We start from the raw sequence: 23,015 nt of genomic DNA on the forward strand, positions 1-23,015 counted from the left end.
CGAGAAGTCCGGCCACCATGCCTTCACATAGGCCTGTATCCCCTCCCTGTCCCGCCAAGGCCCCAACCCCCTAGCCCTCCCCCATCCTGCTCACTGTGCTCACTTCTGCACCCACAGACATGCCCAAGCCTCTGCGACCCCCTCCGCCCACCCCACTGCTCCTGGCCTGCTCCAGCAGCGTGGCTGCCCCTGCCTCCCCGAGGTTCCCATGGGCCACACTCCTTGTGGATGAGCCTCCGTGCACACACAGAAACAGCCTGGGGCCACCACCAGGATCACAGCTGCACGCCCTTGGCCTCTACACCTGTGTGCACTTTGTTCTCCTCCACTCTGGCCAAATGCCAGGCCCTCCACTCTCAGCACCCACAGGGAAACCCCCCAGAGGGCCCTGTGGTCACGTCCAAAGCAGGGCTCACCACCTGACCTCGTACCCTCTGCTTCTCTCTGCCTTTCCAAGTCCTCAGCCACCAAGTCTTTCTAGCCCAAGTCCTGCAGCTGTGTTCCCGAGGTCCCTCCTGCCCAGCGCCTCGTCCACCGCAATGGCAGCCTAACAGGGCCCCTGCCTCCCATCGCCTCACGGCCTCTGCAATGCCCTCCTAACGCTCCTTGGCCCTCCCCCTCCTCTGAGCCCCCATCCTTCCCTGTGGTTCTCCTGGAGTGTCACCTGCACTTCCGTTTGGAACCTCTGGATGAGAGGTGTAGGGTGAACCTGTGCTTGCCTTCACTAAACTGGCTCCTGAAGGCCTTCTTGTTCAAGTCTACCCGTGGCTGCAAGCCTCCAGCACAAACCCCTGCGTGTGGTAAGAGTCAAAGGCAGCTGGTGAATGAATGGATGGATGGATGGATGGATGGGTGCGAGGCTCCATCCTGCTGCTCCAGCTTGCTTCCACTCAGCTCCTTCTCTGCACGGTCTCCTACCTCAGCCTGGGCTCCCCAGGTCACTCTCACTCCCTCTCTCTGGTCCACAGGCCCCCCGTAGGGGTAAGGGGCGTGCACAAGGTGTGTGCAGGCGTGAGGCAGTTTCTACTCACCAGCCGGTCGGCGACCCTGAGCAGCTGGTTCCGAGCCTCAACTCTGTGGCTGATGTCCTCCCAGTAGGATGACAGCACCACCACGGGCTTCACGTTGCCCCAGGGCAAGTAGTAGTAGTGGCACCCTGGAAAGAGGCGAAGGGCCTGGTACTGAGCCAGGAGCACAGGGTGGGTGGGAAAGGGCCCGAAGGTGGGACAGATTCAGGCACCTGCTCCTTCCCCCTAGGAACTCCCTTGGACACACATGCACGGTCCGTACTCCCCAGGGTCCAAACAAGGTGCCTGAGCCCCCTTCGCGTGTGGAACAAACAGCGGCTGCTCTCACCAGGGCTCTTTAACTCATCCCAACAGAGGGGTTGTTAGAAGGACCCTGGGAAACCCACACTCTCCAAAACCTCTACGCCAAGCCAGCATGGAATCGACTATTGTCTTAGGTCAGGATCAGTGCCGATCACAGCCGGTTTCAGGAGCCCCACTTGTGGCCTCGGCAGCAGAGACCCATCGGGAGGTGAACAGGGAGTGGGGGCTAACACAGGGGGACCAAGCAGGGGGTCACCCCAAATAGGTTTGCCTGGGTCAGGGCCTTGGGGTGGGCCTCCAGCAGCTTTCCGTGAGAAGCAGGATTGAGGGTCCAGCCCTGCTCTGTGGTCTGGGCCCCAGCCAGGCGCACAGCCTTTGGCCTCACCGTCAAAGACCGCCCGGCTGTACTGGGTGGTGGAGGCCAGTGGCAGGCAGGTCGTGTCGAACTTGTTACCGTAGTTCCCGATGCTGACCTCAAACTGGATGGCATCGTCAACATCCTGGAGCATGGAGGCCGAGTAGAAGGCAGCAAAGAGGGAATACTTGCGCCTCCGGAGGTACTTCTGGGAACAGGAAGGGCAGCCGAAAGGTCATGAGGAGCAGGAAGGAAGACACTGGAGTGAGGAGGGGTCACGAGTCTGGCAGGCCCTGGCCATGACTGGCGCCCAATAAATCCTGGCTGGACAGATGGGTGGTGAATGGTCCAGCTAAGCAACAGTGCCCAGATTTGGTTACTAACGGAGCAAACTCATTCCAGGCCTGTGTGTTTGGCCACGTTCCTCTAATAAGGTCTGATCCTCCAAGGTCATGCTTCTCCTTAATCCAAACCGGCAGCAGCAGCACCGCCACCCTGGGGGTGCCTGGTCTCCTGCATCCGCCACTCAAAAGGGGCCAAGGGCCCTAAACCACCATGCCTCTGTGCAGAGCTCCCAGCCCATGCCACTCAGGGTCTCCACCACACCATCCAGCTCTGCATTTTACACAAGCCGCCATGTGTTTGGGATGAATGTCCCCTGTGGGCATCAGGCACAGGGCTGAGGACATGGCAGGCACTTGATCACACAGCTCAAGACAACTTTGCAATCCCCTTCACGGAAGGCAGAGAGACAATGGTTACACAACTGGGCTTTTGAATAATGTAAATAGAGTGGCGCCCCGAGTGGCGCAGTTGGTTGAGCATCCGACTCCTGGTTTCTGCTCAGGTCATGACCTCAGGGTTCATGAGACTGAGCTCTGCATGGGGCTCTGTGCTGTCATACAGAAGGATCAGCGCTTGCTGACTACAGAATCTGAAAGCTTAAACCACCATGCAGACCCCATACAGCTGTCTCCTGACACAAGGCTTGGCTCTACCGCTTGCTGCTCTGATACATTCGAGCCTCAGTTTCCTCATCTGTAAAATGGAGATACTAACAGCAACCACCTGACAGGTGCTGGGAGGCCTCAACGACATCAAATGTCACTAGCGTCTGACATCATAGTGTCTGACATATGGTGAGTGATTAATAAGCATTAGCTATCTTTACATTATTGTTATAAAACAGATCTCTCATTTTGAATCAAGCTCTAGCCTTTTAAAATATTTTCATTTATTTTCTTTGAGCCTCTGAACATCCCTCAGGAAGGCAGGATAGCTGTGGGGTTGCTCCCATTTCACAGCTTAGGCACTGAGGCCCAGAGGGGTGAAGGAACAGCCCGTGGGTATAGCCGAGCCCTCCTCCACTATGACAAGAGAAGCCAGCCCCATTTGGTCGCCACCTCTTTCGCTCCTTCCAGAGCCACACCCCTCACCTCCACCCGAAGGATGTCATCCGCAGGGAGGTCCTCCACTTTCTGCTCGCTGTGCTCCACCAGCTTGGTCTCCAGGGAGAGCAGAACCCGACCTCGGTAGGCCACGCCTTCCCCCTAAGAGGGGAAGTTGGGTCACCAGAAGCAGGGAGGGTGGATGGGAAGAGAGGAAGAAAAGGGGCCTGATCTGGCCCTGGCTCATCTACCAGACAACCAGGAAGGCCCTGGGCTACCCCCCATCACTCTGCAGATAAAAAACAGTGGCCCAGAGAGCATAGGGGACATGACAAGCCACCCAGATGGTCAGTACCAGACTCCAACCCAGCCAGAGAAGGGATGAAACTTGACACAGACAAGGCCTCAGTCCTTCGGCGAGGCCAGGAAAAAGGTGGCAGGGGGAGTATTAGGCTGGTCCTGAAGGGAAAGCAGAAGGGAGTAAGAAGGAAGTAGGAGCCAGGAGGGGGCCCGGTGGAAGGAAGGTTCTCTGAGGGGACACTGTCTGGCCCTGTGCTTCCATCGTGCTCTTGGAGTCCAGACCAGAGCAGAGGTGGCCCAGGCTGGAAGAGCCCCACATGCAGGCCTGGGGGTGTGGGTTTGTGGGAGTGCCGGCCGGCTCACCTTGCCCATGTTCAGTTCTACGTAGGGGTCCGGGAAGCCAGTGAACTCCCTGGGGCTGCCGTAGAGGTTGACATAGCAGGGCCCGAAGGTGGGGAGGAAGCCCAGATGGTCGTCCACTGGGAGACACGGGTGGGAATCAGAAGAGCCAGCCTAGTGTGGCTTTCTAGTGCTCAGCCCCGCCAACCTCAGGCCCGAGCGCATCCCTGGCCCTCAGCTCCCTGAACATGCAGAGGATGCAGCCCCCGTAAGTGTGTAAAGAATCGTGACACTGACCATTGTCTCCCATGGGCCCTTTAATCCTCACCACTATGCTGAGACGTGCAGATTTTTATTACTTTTATTATCTTGTTTCACATATGAAGAAACTGAGGTTCAGAGATGCAAAGGAACATGTCACTACAAAGTGGCAGAGCCCAAAATGGTCTAACCCCAAAGCCCATGCACTGAGCCCGCACACAAACCTGGGGTCTGGGGCCCTCCACTGCCCTTCCTCTTTCAGGCCGCACCCCAGCCTGCACCCCCATCCCTCTTCCACAGGAGTGAGGGGGACACACAAAGGAGGCCCCAGAGTCTGGTGTCCAAAGAAGCCATCACCCAGGGAGCCAGGGTGGAGACCTGGCCAGATGCCCCAGTCCACAGGGCACTCCCCCCGCGTATGTCCCCCATACCCACCATATCGTTATGAAATCGAGACAGATCACCTAACAGCCCTGACTCGCTCCGGCTTCTGCCTCCCTCCCTGCATTGTACAAAGAACCACCTTTCAGTGGACCAGGTTGGAGGACAGTGTGAAGGAGAATCCCACCAGTGATGAGGGAAATCTTGTCTCTACATCACTGTCTCCTCAGAGACTCTCTGTTGTTAGGTCATAATTTCCCACAACGGTTAAGTTTCCCAGGACAGGACTTCACTGGACAATAAATACTCTGGGAACCCGGAAAAGCCAAGGTGTCTCTTCCAGAGGAAGGGGAGAGGGGCTGTTTCCAGAATGCCAACAATGGAAAGTGGGCCCGCGAGCAGGAGCCATCTGGGATGATCCAATCCTTACGATCATGGAAGGGGAAAGGTAGGTACAAAACAAATGGCCTCAGCAAGGAAATGCTTGAGCCAGACCTAAGGGCAGCAGGAGCTGTGAACCCCAAGTCCCACCGAGTGCCAAGACCCTGGGGTAAAGAGACGTGGGCAGGGACAAGGCTTGAGTGCAGGAGCGTGCCTTCCCGCAGAGCCAGCTGCCTGTCACCACTCTCCCTCCGGTCTCCAGCACAGACAGGGTTGTGGCATTTGGGACAGAGGTGGAGGCCCAGGCTAAGGAAACTAACATGAGCTTTACTAATTATTTGTACTAATTATCTCCATTATGGTTTACCGTGTAAACTCCAACTTCAAGAGTTTTCCACTTACCCTGGCCTCCTCCTGGTCCCGAGATGCCTTGCCCAGGGCCTTGCCCCCCGCCCCTGCCTGCGAGAGTGGACTCTCATTTGAGCCTGAGCTGGAGCCTACCAGATTCCAGAGGGGGTTGCGTGGGGAATTGTCTTTAAAGCATTCCAAGCGATTTTCATATTCAACCGCGGTACAGAAGTAACAGCCAAAGGTAAGCTCAGGGACCATGGTGGCGTACCTCAATCCCATCTCAAGCCAATCAAAAACTCCCCAGCAACCAGCACCCTCTCCCCTCCAGCTAAAAACCCGCAGCCCACCCCACCCCATTGCCATCCCCAGGAAAGCACATACGGTCCACGGCTGGAGAAGGCTTGACCACACCTGCAGGCTCCTCTGAAGCGTAAAGAAATGGAAAAGGGGTTAGGATGGACATGACTGGGAGGACTGGTTACATGAACATGCATGTGGATGGAGAGTTGGCAGACAGACAGATGGAAAGATGGCTCCCATGTGGGAAATAGATGTGGCCCAAGGCCCCTCCCCGCTCCGAGCTGCGAATTTATCACACATTAAGTCATTACCGTACCACCACCGCCAACCAGACACAGTCTCCAGCAGCAAGATGAGCCCCCAGACCCCTGCTCAGCAGTGTCTGCCTGCCTATGTCTGCGTGTTCTGTTTGCCAATTGAAAATGGGACCTGAAACTTGACTCAATACATTCAAGTAACAACACAGAAAAAAAAATTGTGCTTTTTTTTCTGTATTATAGCCAAATAAGTGAGGGTAACAAAGCACAGACACAAAGGAAGGTGGGGGAAACATGAAAGGCGGTGAGGCATACCCAGGACTCCACCCAACAGGCAGGTTAACACTTGGGACCAAGATCCCTGAGCAATGGCATTTCAAGGTACGACATCTCCATCTAGTGGCCATTTTTAGTATTGCCGGCAAGGGCACCATGTTGCATTTTCACAACAGCAGGCACTGGGATCTGGCTTCCAGCACCTGCCACTTCAAGTGAAGCACAGTCCCAGACCCTGTCCATCAGCTAAAGGTTCTACACCCTGGGACATGCCCCTACACTCTAGTAAGGGGTGTGCATAATTGAGAGAAGCAAGGAAGGAGATGCTCTAGCACCCTTCTCGGCTCTTAGAATCTGTCCCTCATTTCTAAGGTAGATATAAAATGCCCCCAAGAGAGTGGGCACCCTTCCATCTCTTTCCATGGCCCTCTCTGATCTGAGCCTCTTCCTGCACTCTGACCCTCACTGTTTCCTCCTCCAACTAGCTGAGTGTGACCAGATCTGGGGGCATGACCAAGCCTGTGGATACGGTTGATGAAATCTTTGATTATTTTCATTTGTTGGTCGTCTTTACCTATTTGTCTCCTTTCAAAAAATATACCCATGGCTATTCTCCCATAGCTTCATGGCTATAGTTAAGAGCCAAGAGTTGAGCAAAATATCATGAAGGAAGACTGAACAGACATACAGACAGAAAGAGTGAAGAGGAGAGAGAAGGGGAACCTGCAAGCCCACATACGAGGACAAGGCTGACCCATCGGTGCAGAAGGCAGCAGGAAGGCGAGGCCCTGGGACCTGGCCCCGCAGCTCTCTGTAGCCGGGCCTCGGCTAGGAATGCCAGCTGGCAGAATTCAGGGCTGCAGAAACCATAACTCATGGCCATTTTCATATCCACAGGAATAGGTTTTCATCAATGGGGAAGCCAGGCCTCTGGTCATAGGGGAGCTTTCAGCAACAGGGAGAGGACCCACACGGGTACAGCTGCAGCTCCGAGGAGAGCCACGGGCAGCGTCCACCGGAAGGAAACAGATTCCATTTTAAGCTCCTTCCAAATGATTACAAACAGACCCGGCCAGTTATCTCAAGCTAATGAGGCCGAGGTCACAGTTCCCACCGCCATGTGCTTCTGGCAGAGGCAAACTCCACTTCACACCCACAGACTGACTCTGAATCCTGGCTGTAAACCAGTGTCCCACCTAGACACAGATGTCCCCCTAACCCCACCAGCCATCTGACCAACACATGCCTCTAGTGTCCAGGAGGACCAAGCAGCGGCTGCCGAGAAGTCTATTTCCCAATGGCACCTTTCATTAATTCCTTCATCTCCTCATTCATTCATTCGTCCGTTCAACGAATGAGCCTAATCAGGCACAGTGCTAAGCACCTAGTAAGCCGTGGCCCTGCTGACAATTTAGACCAACAATTCTTCATTTGGGGGCAGAATCATAGGTGTCCAGGTGCTGAGGAGATCCATCCCAGGTTCTCTCCTCTGTGTCTGCAGACAGCTCCTACAGTCAAGGGCAGACTGACCAGTGAAGCTACCTAAGACAAGGCCTCTATTTAGTCCTCATCACCCTTGTGCCAAAATGCAAGTGTTTTGCTGTGTTTCCCTAAGCCCAGGGAACCGTAGCTGCAGAAGCCCCAAAACACAGATGAATGCTCCCAGTTTTGTGGCCTGAGCCACCCAGCCCAACTCCTTCACCTTAGGGAAGCTGGGGAAGACCAAGAACAGGCCCTCCCAGCCTGGGCAGCCACACATCACAGCCCTGCAGACAGTGCCCTGGGACACCCACGTCTCCTCCGGGAGAAGCCGAGGCCGTTACCTGCCGCCAGCCCCGCCGGCTCCTCCTCTCGGCAGTCTCCCACGCCCATAGTTTGGCTGCCTGACACCAGCCCATGCCAAAGAGGAGGAGAAGCCGAGAAGTGCTGGGAAATCATCATCTAGGCTCCAAAGACCAAAGGAAAAAAAAAAAACCAAAAAACCAACCAACAAACAAACGCTATGGATTTCTTAGCTGTGGAAAAAACTGTAGGTGAGCAGGGGAGGGTCAGAGAGAGAGGGAGATACAGACTCTGAAATTGGCTCCAGGCTCCGAGCTGGCAGTCAGCACAGAGCCTGACGCGTGGCCGAACCCACAAACCGTGAGATCATGACCTAAGCAAAAGTCGGACGCTTAACCGTCTAAGCCACCCAGGCGCCCCTCCATGGGCCTTTTAAAAGAACTGCAGCTTCTAAAAAAAAAAATGCAGCTTCTAAGGAAATCACTCCTTTTCAGAAAACAAAATTTTTACTAAATGCTTCGGAGCACAGGGTCCAAGGAATACTTAAGCGTGCCCAGGCAAACTTGTGGGCAGCAGTGCTTAAGAAGTTAGTGTTAGGTCCGGTCCTCACTGGAAAGAAAAACAAAAACATGAAAACAAAAACTCCTGGTTGTGCCAAATAGACTGCTGAGCCACGCGGTGGAGGAATATAGAGAAACAACACGTTTTTACAGTTTGGTTTAGTGGGGGTTTTGAGAGCAGTGAGAAAATGGTGTCGAGCACTGTGCAAATATGCTAGACCCTCCTAACGGGAAGAAAGAATACAAACGGCTGAAAGGAAAATTGGAATGACACATTCTGAGATGGCCTCAGGACAATGGGAGAAGCTGGGCGGGGAGCAAGGCAAATACCAACTTTCAGGGTCTCAGACGGAAGGGACATTAGAACAGTCAGGAAGAACAGTTCCATTTTGAGCGGTAAGTTAAACTCTTGTATTGTTTCAGAGATCAAGCTGTTTAATAACACATTTAAAACTGGTTAGCTTGTTGCAAGGAGAGTCTCATTTATTCCCAAAACAATCTGTGGGAGAGGATGAACCCACCTAGGAATACCTCCCTGAACCATGCAGGGTTGCCCATGACCTGAGCGCCATCTAGTGGCCAAGTAAACATCTTTCTCACGTTCCCTTTAAAACCTTTATAATGACGCTGGAAAAGATCAAGGCCAACATCACCAACAGAAATGAAGACTGATGTGGGGAGAGGGATCTTAACTCTTCTTTGGGCAGCTGATGGCAGGCACAGCGGTAGCTTCATGAAACAGTAGCCATCAGGAAAGAGTCAGAAGGTCATTTTGTGCTTCTACGAGGGCCTGCCCCTGGATTCTAAGGCAGGAGACAGCACCAATCAGAAAACTGGAGAAGATTCCTTCCATACCAGGAGTTTCAATCTGCAAGGGATCCAGAATGCCCTCCCTCCCACCCCTCCCTCATGACCCCACCTCAAATCCTTCTACCTGTACATCCAAAAGAGCCATTCTCAGAAATTACCTGAACAGCACCTGCATCCTGGGATCATTGTTCCCACAGTTAGTGGGGGAAGGGGACTGGAGCAGGAGGGGCCCTCACAGCAGTGCCTTGTGGATGCTAGTTTTTGTGTATTCTGCCGATTAAAAGTACCAATGATGAAATCAGAATGTCAGAGAGCAGTGAGATATTAAAGCTGCCTGAGGACACCTGGAATTTCACTGCACAATTCTTTACTTTCAGGTGTTTTTGAATTTTCTATAATTAAAAGGTGAGGTTTTTTTAATGTTTCAGAGAATATAGAAGAAAGGATTGCTCAACTTCAAGAGCACGAGGTGGAATCTTCCAGAAACTGGACACATTAACCTGTGCTCCAGATAAAGATTTGTCAAGGTGAGTGGACAGAAACAAGGCACTCTGTCCATAGAAAGACACCACCACCGACCAGGTCTTGCCAGAGAGTGAATAAAGGAGAAAGGAAGAATCACAGAGTGTTAACCAAGGTAGAGAAGCAGCATCTGTAAGACTCCAGAGAACATTCACCTGAAGCTCTCGGGAAATGATTTGGAATTCTCAACAGAGTTCAAGAAGACATAGGTGTTGTGGAACAAAGCAAACCTTCTGGTAGAGAACCGACAAAAAAGAAAATGAAAAATATAAAAGGAATAACAGAGGGGAATGGAGGTGGGACAAACTCAAAATGTAATGATCAATTTTATTTTATTTTTTTTATGTTTTATTTATTTCTAGGAGAGCGAGAGAGAGAGAGACAGCGTGAGTAGGGGAGGGTCAGAGAGAGAGGGAGATATAGACTCTGAAATAGGCTCCAGGCTCTGAGCGGGCAGTCAGCACAGAGCCCGACACACACGGGGCTCGAACCCATGAACCGTGAGATCATGACCTAAGCGAAAGTCGGACGCTTAACCGACTAAGCCACCCAGGCGCCCCTGACCAATTTTAAACTACCTGGAAAGCAGGAGGAAGAACTGGTACAGGGGGAAAAGATCAGATCAGTGATGCAGAAAGCCAATAATAATGATACTACACAGCAAACGTTGCTTTACTTTAGGTTTTCAGGCATACTAGACACTCTAAGAATGTTCCATTTATACTCTCACTGGATCTTTATAACAGCCTTATGAGACCAAGCCTGGCGGGAGGGGAGGAGTGACTCACTCAGCTACAAAGAAGCAGAATTGGGACCCAAGCTGCCTGACTCCAGAGTCTTATCCCCTACCCCACCCTGCCTTCTGCTGCTCCTGTTCCAATGTTAGAATAAATCCCTCTTCCATGCAGATTTAAGAATTCACCACGTCTCAGATAAAATTCAATGAAAAGAGTCCCACTCTTAGCTAGATCAAAGTAAATTAACTGTGAGAAAAAAAGATGCATTCCTACAAGCATAATCTAGTTAGAAAAATCAAATCAGACTGCTCTCAGAAAGTGCACCTGAATAAATTCAAAATAGACTAAATATTTAAGTGTGAAAAAAATCTTTAAAGACCGTTAAATATAACCTTGGGGTTTGCTGAAGGCCTTCCGAAGCATAACATATGGGGCAAAAACCCATATCATTTAGACAAGAGATTATGAAAATAAGCACACAAAGTTAATTAGAAAGTTTTAAAAGGAAATAACAAAATAAGCTGAAGAGAAAAGAATAAAAAGATGAGAGAAGACAAAATTTAAAAAGAGAAAATCAGAAAATGAAGAAAAAATATTAGAATTGATAAATAAATCTCAAAGTAGATTCTTTGAAACAAAGCTGGGGGCGGGGGGGGTGACTTGTAACAAAGTTAACCAAGAAAAAAAAGAAAAAAATTCAAACACGTATCATTAGAAATAAGAAAAAGGAAAAGACCACAGGTAGAGAGAATTGTTTAAATTACAAAAGATTGTTCTATACAACACTATGTAAATAAATTAGAAGAGCTCAACATAGTGAACACTTTTCTATGAAAAAAATAAATTACCAAAACTGACTATAGTAGTAACAAACTACAAATAACAGTAATCACAGGAGACACTGAAAAGTTTTCAAAAAGAGCTAGTACTATAATACCCACTCAAAAAGGGCACCTAGCCCATCTGGTTTTATGGGTGAATTCTTTCAAACCCTCAAAAGACTATATTCTTATGTTATATAAACTACTCCAGATGTTAGAAAAGACTTTAAATCTTTCCAATTAATTTTATAGAGCCAGCATAACCCAGATACCAAAACCTAAGAAATAACAAGCAGACATACCAATTAAAGATAATAGAAAATCAAGAAACAGGCCCAAGAACACATCTAAGAATTGGGTAGAGGATAAAGGTGGCATTTCAAAATATAGGGAAAAGATTATTATATACAGTGGTGGTATTAACAAAGAACAACTGTGAAAAAAGTAATGTTAGATCCTTGCCTTATTTGCTAAGGAAAGGTTAACAGATTTAGCTTTATAAGAACTTTAAACTCCTAGACATCAAATTCTATTACATGGTAAAATAAAACAGACAAGAATTATTTACCACATATACAACAGGGAAAAGTTAACATACATATGTATACAGAACTCTTACAAAACAGTGAGAAAAATAACAAACATACTATCAGAAATACAGACCAGGACAATGAATAGGCAATTTACAATAGAATAAATAAAAAGCATACAAATATATAAATAATATGTAAATATGAAATAATTATTAAAATATTTTTAAACTTGCATTCATCAACTTAACCATCTGTTGATTAAATGAAGATTAAGGCAATGATGAAATTCACCCATCAAATTAACAAAATTCTAACATTATTTTACCCCGTGTTGGTGAAGGTAGAGCAAAATAAGCTTATGTGAGTGATTAGAGTGTACATTAGTCCAGTCTTTTTGAAGGGCAATTTTGATGTATACAAATAGCTTTAAAATGTACAAATCCTGGGGCGCCTGGATGGCTCAGTTGGCTAAGTGTCCAACTCTTGATTTCGGCTCAGGTCATGATCTCACCGTTCATGGGTTCAGGCCCTGCATCGGGCTCTGCACTGAGAGCATGGAGCCTGCTTGGGATTTACTCTCTCTCTCCCTCTCCCTCTAGCCCTCCCCTGCTCACGATTTCTCTCTCTTTCTCAAATAATAAATAAGCCTTTTAAAAAACGTAAAAATCCTTTGATACAGCAATTCCATTTCTAGGTATTCATCCAAAAAAATCATGAATTATATAAAAGATTCAGCTACAAAAATACTCAATATAAAATTAGTTGTTTATAATGTAGAAAAGTTAGAAAATACCTGAATATTCATCATTAAGTAGTTAATGTGGACTAAGGTACATTCACACAAGGGAATGTGTGTATTCATTTCAGATTATATTGTAGAATATTTAATAACGTGAATAAACATCTGTGTTATACTGCTAAGTGACAAAAAGCAATTTTCAAAACAGTTTTTAATGCACATACACAAGCACATATACAGACACATTCATGTACATATGCATACGTACGTACAAAAAACTCCCAGAATATTAATTAATTAGCTCTTCTCTGGAGGTAAGCATGTGGGTAATTTTATGAGCAAATTTTATATTCTTCTTCATTATTATTTTTTTTTTATTTTACAAAATGATCATGGCCTACTTTTTAACTGACCAAAGAAAGCTATTTCAAAATAGAAGCTGCTGGGACACAAGTCAGCCAACACAGAACGTGATGCACAGACTGGCTGCAGCCGCCCATGTTATCGGCAGCAGTGAATCATCCTCCCTATGCCATTAGTGGATCCCACCACCAAGGTGTAGGGAATCCTAAGTGCCTGTAAGCCCATCTTTCTCATTGACCACAGCCCTTCTTCATGGAAAATGGGCTGCAAAAGGCCTTACAATTAACACTCCCTTTTCTGCACTCTCAAAACTAGAGGTATAAGACAGGTAGGGGTAGATCAGGGGAGGGTGTGGAGGACCAGAAGACAGAACAAGGGAGGGAAACTTACCTTCTATTTCTCCTCCAGGGGCAGAGATTTTCGACATACTCAGGTAGGTGGTGGCCACGATGTCATTGTGGGTGAGGCGGTCCCTAGAATAAGGGGGCAGAGAGGGCCTGAACACAGGAGAGGGACTGCACGCCACAGCCCACCCAGGAAGCAGAGGGCCTCGGTTATACATCTTTAGGGGTCCCAGTCTTCATACTGGGTATGTCACTGAGGCCTGGTCATCCTAGGGAAGAAGAGACTGGAAAGAAAGTGTTGGTCAAGACTCCTCCGGAGGGAAAGAGTCCATCTGGCCAACCACCAGCATCCCATCAGCCGACCGACACTGGGATGCCAGCCTGGATGTCTGAGGAGACATCTTCAGGTTGAAAGGAAAGAGGCCAGAGGCAGGGGGGAGGGCAGGAGAGCAGAGGAGGCTGTTCAGGGAACCAGACCCCCAGACGCAGGGAGAGCAAGGTTCTAGAAGCTCAAGAAATATCCAAACCAGGAGAAAACCAGGCATCCCAAGAAGAAACTATCTCCAAGGCCACAGTCTTAAATTAGCTTTTATTAGCTAATGCAGGATTACTTTTTGTATCTGACTTGATGTGTGGTGAGGCACTTTTAACCTCCTTTATCTCAAAGGATCCTCTCAACAGCCTTGAGGAACTAGTACTTTTTTTTTATTATCCTCTCCATTACACAGATGAGAAAACTGAGGCTCAGAGGTGGAAGGTCTTGCCCAAGGTCAGCCTGGGAGGGAGGGGCAGAGCCAGAACTGAAACCTTGGTGCCCTGACTCCTGGTCCAGTGCTCCTGCCATGGTACGTGCTGCCTCACTCAGGGGCCTGTCCCTGTCCTGCTTCCGCAGAGGAAGGCCTCTCCCTTCCCTAACCAGCATGGGGGACTACAGGTAAGAGTTTGAGCAGACTGACTGTAATGAGTCTCTTAGCCAACAACGTCCCATGTAGACCCTCCCTCTGGGTCCCAAGCCTGCCCCCTTGACAATAATATAGAGAATAGCTGGCACTTATTAAGCACCTACTGAAAGTCAAGCATCGTGTTAACATCGTCGTATGAATTAGCTCGAACCCTCACTCAGCCCCATGAGGCAGGTACTACAATTGGTCCCAATCTCAGATGAGGAAACTGAGGTTGCCAACGTGACAAAACTGAGGATTTGAGCCAGAAATGTCCACCCCCAGGGACATTTAGCAAATTCTGGAGACAGTTTTGAATGGGGACAGGGCAGGGGGTCGGCGGGAGGCAGTAGAGAGATGCCATGGCTGCTGCTAAACACCTTGCAATGCACAGGGCAGTCTCATCCAACAAAGAATTTTTTGGCCCAAAACGTCCTACTGCTAAGTTGAGAAATGCTGGACTGGGCAACACCTATCTCCTTCCTGAAATTTCCCGGGGCCCCATTTTCCTTGGAGCCCTGTAGGCACTCACTCTCCCCCTCCTATGAGCACCTAGGCCATAGGCAGCTTCAAGCAATGACACTCCTAAGCCCCATGGTGAAAAACCCGCTTGGGCAAGGCTATTCTATTTTTCTTTTAAGTGCTGTACCCATCAGATACCTGATCTCTGCTGCTCCTTTCCTTCCTCTTCGCAGTTGCCAGGTTGATGATTAAGCTTTGATTTTAAAGTTTTCCACCAGGGCAGGGACTAACTAGGAAGAATGAATGGTCAGCAGAGATCTTCATCATTTTGCCTGATGAAGGATGGTAATAAGCTCTGAGAAGTAAAAACTTCCCGACACAATCTACAGTGAGATCATCACCTCACTGGCAGCTGCCTTCGTGACTGACCCCTGGAAAAGAACAGCACTGAGAGAGGGATGAAATTTCTGATCTCTGGTCTTATCTGAACTGTGTGAGAAAGGAAAGCAAATGGGAGGAGAAAGATTCTCTTTTTATGGGGTAGAAGTAACTTCTTGCATTTTTATTCTTTAACAAAAAAGAGAACATAGAAGAATTGAGCAGAAGATTAAGTTACAAGGAAAAGGCCATGTGGACCAGATCGTATTTCCAGGACTCAGGTGATAACAAAAGTTTATCTGCGTTTTCTGGGAAGAAAGCACTTTTCTGGATAGGAACTTGCAGGAACAGAACACTTTCTGGCCAAGAGCTGGGTTTTGGGGCTTGGGGTTGCTTTTGGAAAATACAGCAAGTCTGAAAATAGACTCACAATAAAAATGCCACTTCAACCCAAACCAGAGATGCAACCACCAGATTCCGTAATGTGTTTGGATTGTACAGTATGCTGATGCCTTCGACGCAGCTCACACGGACCCGGGCAAGGCCCAGCCACCCCACACACGACACAACCGCACCCATGCGCACATCCGCACAAGAGCCCCCAGGCGGGCACACACACAGTGGTGTACAGCCAATCAGCCATCACCGCACGGGTGCACACCCGCATCGTGAGCTGCGATACAGAGGTGGTTCCCGGCACGTGAAGCACATCTCTTCCCCACGACCGCTTGCCCATGGAACATACCTGCGGTCAGGGCCCTGGAGGCCTCTCCCTCCTGGCCCTCCTGGCTGTTGCTTTCCTCTCTAATTCCCACAAGCTGTTTTCTCTAGGCCTAGGGAACTGGCGCACACTTTAATGGCTCTGTGGCCTGGGGGTTTTCCCTGGTCTCTCATTACCCTCCTGGCTGGGGGTACCATGGCCCGATACCAAAGGAGAACACGCTGGGAACCGCATGGCCAAGACTTTTTGGGGGCAGAAAAAGGACAACTCTCTTTTTGGAAAGCCTGATGTCTGAAAGGTCCCGGAGCTCATGCATGTGGACCCCTAACCACCCTCCAGGTATGAAAGAGATCACCTTAACATAGTGGGAAGCAGACAGCCCAGCGGTTAAGAACACAGGCTTTGGGAGCAGCAGGCTTGGGTTCAATCCCAGCCTCAGCTGCTTCCCAGCTGTCCCTTCAGACAGATCACTCCCTCATCTATAAAGTGGCCAGGACTCGAGCTGAGGATCACATGATGTCACGCATGTAAAATACTTGCTGGGCACAGGACCTGACACACAGTAGGTGCTCATTCCACATTAGCAGCCAATGGCGGGGATGAGGAGGAGGGGGATCACAGCCCATCCTCCCAAAAGCTCTACTCTTTTCAGCTTCCTTGCCTTTGCTTATGATTCTCTCCTCACTGGAATGCCTTCACTCTGGACTTAGCAAAATCCCACCTCCTCCAGGAAGTCTTCCTGACAACCCCCTGCCCTAGGGGATCTCAGGCTGCTGGAGACGTCTCTGCTCTACCTGGCTGCCCTCTGTGCCTTGGAGGAGGGTGGTGAGTAAGCTTCCCAAGAACAGCCCACGGCCTCTCCTTCTCTAACCTCCCCTCAGAGGAAACTCCCTTACCTGAAACAGACTCTCCCACTATGTGTCCTCAGCTGAGAAAAACTGAAGGACCCAGTGACCCCTGAAGATAGTCACCCCCAAAGACTCCAAGACTCAGCACTCACCAGTCTATGACGCGAATCCTCATTTTTTCACACATAGAGGGAAACTGAGGAGGGAAGAGAGACATGTTGGGGTGGGATCCTTTTAAAGAAGGGGAAGTCCGGGGCGCCTGGGTGGCTTAGTCGGTTAAGCGTCCGACTTCCGCTTAGGTCATGATCTCGCGTTTCGTGGGTTCGAGCCCCGCATCGGGCTCTGTGCTGACTGCCAGCTCAGAGCCTGGAGCCTGTTTCAGAGTCTGTGTCTCCCTCTCTCTCTGGCCCTCCCCTGCTCACGCTGTCTCTCTCTCTCTCTCTCCTAGAAATAAATAAAAATATTTAAAAAAAAAAAAATTTAAAAAAAAAATAAATAAATAAATAAAGAAGGGGAAGTCCAAGTCCAGGGGTACCTGGCTGGCTCAGTCCGTGGTAGAGCATATGACTCTTGATCTTCAGTTGTTAGTTCAAGCCCCATTTTGGGTGTAGAGATTACTTAAAAATAAAAATATTTTTTATAAAAGGGGTGATACCTGGGTGGCTCAGTCAGTTAAGCATCAGACTCTTGATTTCCACCCAGATCACGATCTCACAGTTGTGAGATCAAGCCCCAAGTATGTGCTGGGTGCATAGTCTGCTTGGGATTCTCTCTCTCCCTCTGCCCCTCCCCTGCTTGTACTCTGTCTCTCAAAAATAAATAAATAAACATTAAAGAAGAAGGAGAAGAAGAGGGAGAGGGAAAGGAGGAGAAGGAGGAAGAGGAGGAGGAAGACGAGGAGGAGGGGGAGAAGGGGAAGTCCAGGATATAAGCAGGATTGTGGGGAGGCCAGGAGCCCAGGGTCTGCTGGGATGGGCCCGAGGAGGCAAGGCTTACCATGGCAGGCAGGGTGATGCTCTGGTTCCACTGAGGGTTGGCTGTCTTCTCCAGGATCTTGCTGCAGAGCTAGAAGACACAGAGGACAGGTGGATGGAGCTCCAAGGGAACTATGGTCTCCTTCGAGGACCACCTCACCAGCAAGGGTGTCTGCCACCCTTCAGGCTGGGCAGAAGACCCTAGGGGCCTTAAAGGCTCAGACAAAGCTCAATGGTAAATCTGATCCAGAGCTGGTGAGTATGGGGCGGGGTAGCAGGAGAGTTCAGGGGGTAGGGGGATAGAGACAGACTGCTTGAATTCCACAGTCCTTCTACCCTAATCTCCTACCTCTGGCTGGAAATTCCGCTCCCCCAACTCCCATATGGCCAGGACCTAAGTGTGGAGGCCCTGAGTCCAGACTGGCTTTCCCAGGGGTCCTACAGAGCAAGGCACTAACATCTATCAGTTAGCCCAACCACCTGTCCCTTTGGAACACTGTGAGCCCTAGGAGATTAGAGATGGGGGAAGAAGGGGAGAGAGGAGCTGGAGGGCCAGGGCTTGGGGGCCAGGCACCAGCATCTGAGAATAAGAGACGAATGCAGTGAACATAAAACCCCCATAAGCCACAGTCTGCCTCAGATCAGCCCTGCTCTTAAGGCTGGGCTTTCCACAGGGCACCTGGGTGGCTCAGTTGGTTAAGCATCTGACTTCGGCTCAGGTCACGATCTCACAGTCTGTGAGTTCGAGCCCCACGTCGGGCTCTGTGCTGACAGCTCAGAGCCTGGAGCCTGCTTCAGATACTGTGTCCTCCCTCTCTCTCTGCCCCTCCTCCACTTGCAGTCTGTCTCTCCCTCTCTCTCAAAAATAAATAAGTGTAAAAAATTAAAAAAAAAAAAAAAAAAGATTGGGATTTCCACAATCAAGAAACCTAGCAGAGGTGGAATCTAGATCCAAACCAGTGACTTGTGTGCTCTGCATGCGCTAGGAATACCCCAGGACGTGCCACGGGCACAGCCAGCTCCAGGACATCTGGTACCTGCACAGGGACAGCAGGTAACCTATTTCAGATACATAGATCCTAGTAGGTTTGCATGTCCTGCAGCCTTTCTCAAAGCATTTACTGTGGGCCCTGCATTGTACTAAGCATTTATGAGCATTATCTCACTTAATGAGCATCTCAGGGGCTCTATCAAATGAGGGTACAGCTTCCAGGACTTTGTCTCCACCCCTGATCCACCCAATGTCAACCCCTGTCCCCACCCTCCCCACCTCTCTGTGAGAACAGCCCAGGCAAAGCCTGGAGGCAAGTCTGGATGCCAGGATTTGCTCCTTGTGTCAGCAAAGAAAGGAGTAAGAAAAGAAGAGAGACAAACAATTTCATGGGACAATGGGCAGAGAGTGAATGAAAACTCAAAGGGTTGTAAAGCACATGAAAAGATGCTCAATCTCCCTCATAAGAAAAGAAACACAAATAAAACCAAGACACCATTTCTCACTCATCAGATTCATAAAACTCTCTAAAATCTGGCAGCCCTCTGGCGGCAGGGCTACAGGGAGACTGCACTCTCATACTGCACTGGTGGAAGAAAACAATAGCTCAACCCTCCACAGGGCAACTGGCCACTATCCACCCGAATTGCAAATGTAAAAACCCTCTGACCTACCAGTTCTACATTCACTTCTAGACATTCACCATACAGAAATACTTGCATATGTGCAGAATGACACGCGTAATGAAGTGATTCACTGCACATAGCGTGACGTATCAAGGATATGGAACAACCCATGTGTCCACCAACAGAGGGCACGTTACATAAATGACGGTCCGTCCACACAGCGGGCTACTATGCAGCTCTGAACAATGAGGACTGCTCTGTGATATGAAACAATTTCCAAGTTATATTATTGATTGAAAAAGGTAAGTACTGGGGCTGTAACGTACCACATGATGACTTTAGTGATCATTGCCGTATGGCAGGTTTGAAAGTTGTTAAGACAGCTCCTAAGAGCTCTCGTCACAGGGATAAAAATATTTCTCTGTCTTTTTTTCATAATGCTGTATCTATATAGAGATGGGTATTAACTAAACTTAGGATAATCATTTTGCAGTTTGTAACTCAAGTCATCATGCTGTACATTTTGAATTTATACAGTGCTGTATGTCAATATCTTAGTAAAAGTTGGAGGGGGAGACAAATTAAAAAGCAAAGTGCAGAGCAATGGGTATAACATCCAACCATCTGTGTTAAGAGAATAGCACATAGGAATTTGTAGTCTGATCTGCTTGCATGCGCATAACAAAACCAGAATGATGCAAAAGCATCTAACTGCAGTGCTTCTCTCTGCCGGGGAGGAAGTGATGGATGAATGGGATGGAGCAACAGGAAGAGCTTTCATGACAGCTGCTGCATAGAGGATGGGGGGAGAGATACATACATAGACAGATACATACATAGAGTCTCCATAATAAATATATTACCTAATTCAAATCTTTGATGACGTATTTTTTAAATAAAAGTAAAAGAAAGGACTCTAACCAGACACAGCCAAGAGCCCCTGCCAACACCGTGCCTCAGCTCCCTGGGACAAGAAGACACAGGCTGTCGCCACACTCCCAGGAGCGATGCCCTCAGGGCCTGCTTCAGCCTTGGTCCCAAGTTGCTGAAGGCGTCCTCTCCAGCAGGTGTCTCCACCTGGCCACCCTGGGCTGTGGGTCTGGGAGCCTGAACATAGCAGGTCCCCTGCCACACCCAGGCCAGCCCTGCCTCTGGCCCTAGAAAACCCCAACAGTCTTCCCGCACTCTGCTCCACCCCCCACACACTTGGCGGAGCCAGCACCAAGCTTCCTCCCCTTCCCCTCCCCCTTTTCTCTAAGCGTGTTTTCTGTTTTACTCTCCTTCACTTCTTGATAGAATGTAATTCGTACCACAATCCTGGGGGGGGGGNCTATATCAAATACTTAAAAATAAGCATGCCCTCTGCCCAGTTCTAGAAACTTCCCTATAAAAAAGCAATCTGAGTATGAAGAAAAATTCTGGTACACTGATTTGTCACTGAGATGTTCATAAAAGAGGAAACTGGCAACCGTAACAAAAAAGTCATCCCCAAATAGATTATATGTTATGTCATAATCATCTAATAGAATACTATACAACCATCAGAAATTTATTTCAAAAGCTGTTTAATAACCTAAGAAAATACTAGACTATAAAAACAGTTTACCAAACTGAGTAGATATAATTGATTCTTTTTATTGATGGTAGTTATATATTCTATAAATCACCAGGAACACTGAATTTGTGAATATTAAACCACTGTTTTGGGGGAAATACAAGGTTAGGCTCCTACCAGCCTCAGTTGCAACAGTTTTGTCAACTAATCAATATATAACCTTGTGTCATTTGTGTTTCTGTTTAAGGATTCTTATTTAATATACACTGTTGTGGGGCACCTGCGTGACTCAGTCGGTTAAGTGTCAGACCCTGGCTGAGGTCATGATCTCATAGTCCATGTGTTCCAGCCCCTCATCGGGCTCTGTGCTGACATCTCAGAGCCTGGAGCCTGCTTCAGATTCTGTGTCTCCCTCTCTCTCTGCCCCTCCCCCGTTTACACTCTGTCTCTGTCTCTCTCTCAAAAATAAACGTTAAAAAATTTAATATATGCTGTTGATTCATTAACATTGAACTCACGGTCAACAGCACTATAACTCATGCCTGAATGAAGCTTATCTAACATATCTTTACTCTGTATGGTACACTCAGCCTTTTTACACAGAGGAACACTTGAAAGCCCTTCAGCCCTACACTAGGGGAGCATTTTAAACAGTCAAATCACCAATAAAGAGCACAAAAATGTGAAAAACACAACACCAGGCAGACCAAGAAAAGGACACTTATTTACAGGATGAGAACTGAGACAAAAAGGCAGGGTCACATTGTTCCAAATTAGCTAGCAACATGGGCCTCAGTCATACTGCACAGGCTGCAAATGATCACGAAGCAGCATGACTATTAATTTTAGGATTACAAATAGGGGTGCCTGGGTGGCTCACTCAATTAAGCGTCCAACTCTTGGTTTCTGCTCAGGTCATGATATGGTTCATGAGTTTGAGCCTTACATTGGGCTCCACACTGACAGCTCAGAGCCTGGGATTCTCTCTCTCTCTCTCTCTCTCTCTCCCCCTCCTCCACTCTGTCTCTCGAAATAAATAAACTTTAAAAAAATTAGCGAGTAGGTGAATTTGCAAATATTCACAAATAATGAAAATCAACTTAATCTAAACCTAATTTTTTCCAGTGCAGGATTGGGGAGGGTTGAGAGTGAAAACAGTGCAGAGAAAAACACAGTACAAGGAAATACCCACAAATGTTAACAGTGGTAAAAAAAAAATGTTAACAGTGGTTATCTCCAGAGTGATGTGAAGTACAGAAATATGGTTCTTTTTTTTCTTTGGTTTTCTCTGATTTTTTTTTCAATTTTTTTAATAATTGATAGTTTTTTTTTCCTTCCATTCAGAAAAAAATTTCCTTTAAAATCTTCCAACCTACTCCCCAAGTACCTTTCCTTTCCTTCTCACATACCACCAAGAATGTGTGTGTGTGTGTGTGTGTGTGTGTTTAATCAGGTATGGTTCACATCTTGAATAATAGTGCCACCAAGTGTCCATAAGAGGAAGTGCAATGAGGCCCAGGCTGGGGCGGGTAGGCACACAGAAGACAAAACCCCAGGACTCCAGATTAGGAAGTAGTGAGAAAAAGTGACATAATGGCAGGCTGAGAGAGAAGGACAGAAAGAATGAGACAGGCAGTAAGGATAGCTGGAGGAGAGGGTGACACAGTGGCCAGGGGAGTCCAACAGGCTGAAGTTTTCAAAAGGGAGGGTCTCGACTACCTCGGTCACAATAAGCCCCGTCCTTCTAGGGGCAAGAATGGGGGCTGTTGCTTCTTGCAGAAGCCCAGTCACCAATAAGCTTTATCTGTAGCCCCTTGCTTTGGCCAGGTCCCCTACCTCCATCACATGTGCACCTACCTAGAAAAATGCCCGGGACCAGCCAAGGGCATCTCAGAATAGAAGACCTTGGGAGGTCAAGGTGCCCGCATGGACACAGGAGCAGCCAGGAGGCCCAGAACTCTGAAACTCAGCTCTAAAAGAAGCCATTAAATTTGAAGGCAGGTCAGTCTTGGTTCTCACCACCATCAAAGCACCCTACCACTTGGAGGAATGTGGAATAAAGCCAATCTTGAGACATGACTTTCCCTATCTGTCAAATTGGGAAATTAATCCCAGTCTTTGGAAGAAGTGTCCCACAGGCCTATCCAGCCACACCCTCCCTCTTCCTTCTTGCCTTCGTTCATTCTGTTACAGTCCTTCCTGAGGCCAAGTACAGGGCATCAGACCCTGATCCCAAACCCACACTAACACTGCACTTGGGTGAGGACCCACAGTGAGCATTTACACCTCCGTGTGGAAGAGTTTAAAATCGGAGTTACCTCTCCCACATACATTTTCACTGAGACCCTGAGTTAGGTCGGGATGGAGGAGCCAGCTTGAAGGGTCCCC

At 48.6% G+C, this 23,015-nt stretch overlaps 1 protein-coding gene across 12 annotated transcripts in view; it reads right to left on the reverse strand.

Moving 5' to 3' along the window:
• Positions 1-23,015, reverse strand: part of DYSF (dysferlin) — a 220,569-nt gene that overhangs the window by 121,466 nt on the left and 76,088 nt on the right. For 6 of the 12 annotated variants that reach the window (XM_077766308.1, XM_077766305.1, XM_077766301.1 and 3 more), the window contains 8 exons: positions 17,478-17,546; positions 16,634-16,677; positions 13,178-13,260; positions 5,469-5,510; positions 3,738-3,853; positions 3,123-3,236; positions 1,717-1,894; positions 1,032-1,156 (listed from right to left, as the gene is read on the reverse strand). In XM_077766308.1, coding sequence (XP_077622434.1) covers positions 1,032-1,156; positions 1,717-1,894; positions 3,123-3,236; positions 3,738-3,853; positions 5,469-5,510; positions 13,178-13,260; positions 16,634-16,677; positions 17,478-17,546 — 771 coding nt within the window. The remainder of the gene's footprint in view (positions 1-1,031; positions 1,157-1,716; positions 1,895-3,122; positions 3,237-3,737; positions 3,854-5,468; positions 5,511-13,177; positions 13,261-16,633; positions 16,678-17,477; positions 17,547-23,015) is intronic. The other 6 variants (XM_077766310.1, XM_077766302.1, XM_077766307.1 and 3 more) reach the window with 1 other exon arrangement.

The sequence above is a fragment of the Crocuta crocuta genome, unplaced genomic scaffold (assembly GCF_008692635.1).
Source record: "Crocuta crocuta isolate KB4526 unplaced genomic scaffold, BGI_CrCroc_1.0 scaffold113, whole genome shotgun sequence".
Taxonomy (NCBI): Eukaryota; Metazoa; Chordata; class Mammalia; order Carnivora; family Hyaenidae; genus Crocuta; species Crocuta crocuta.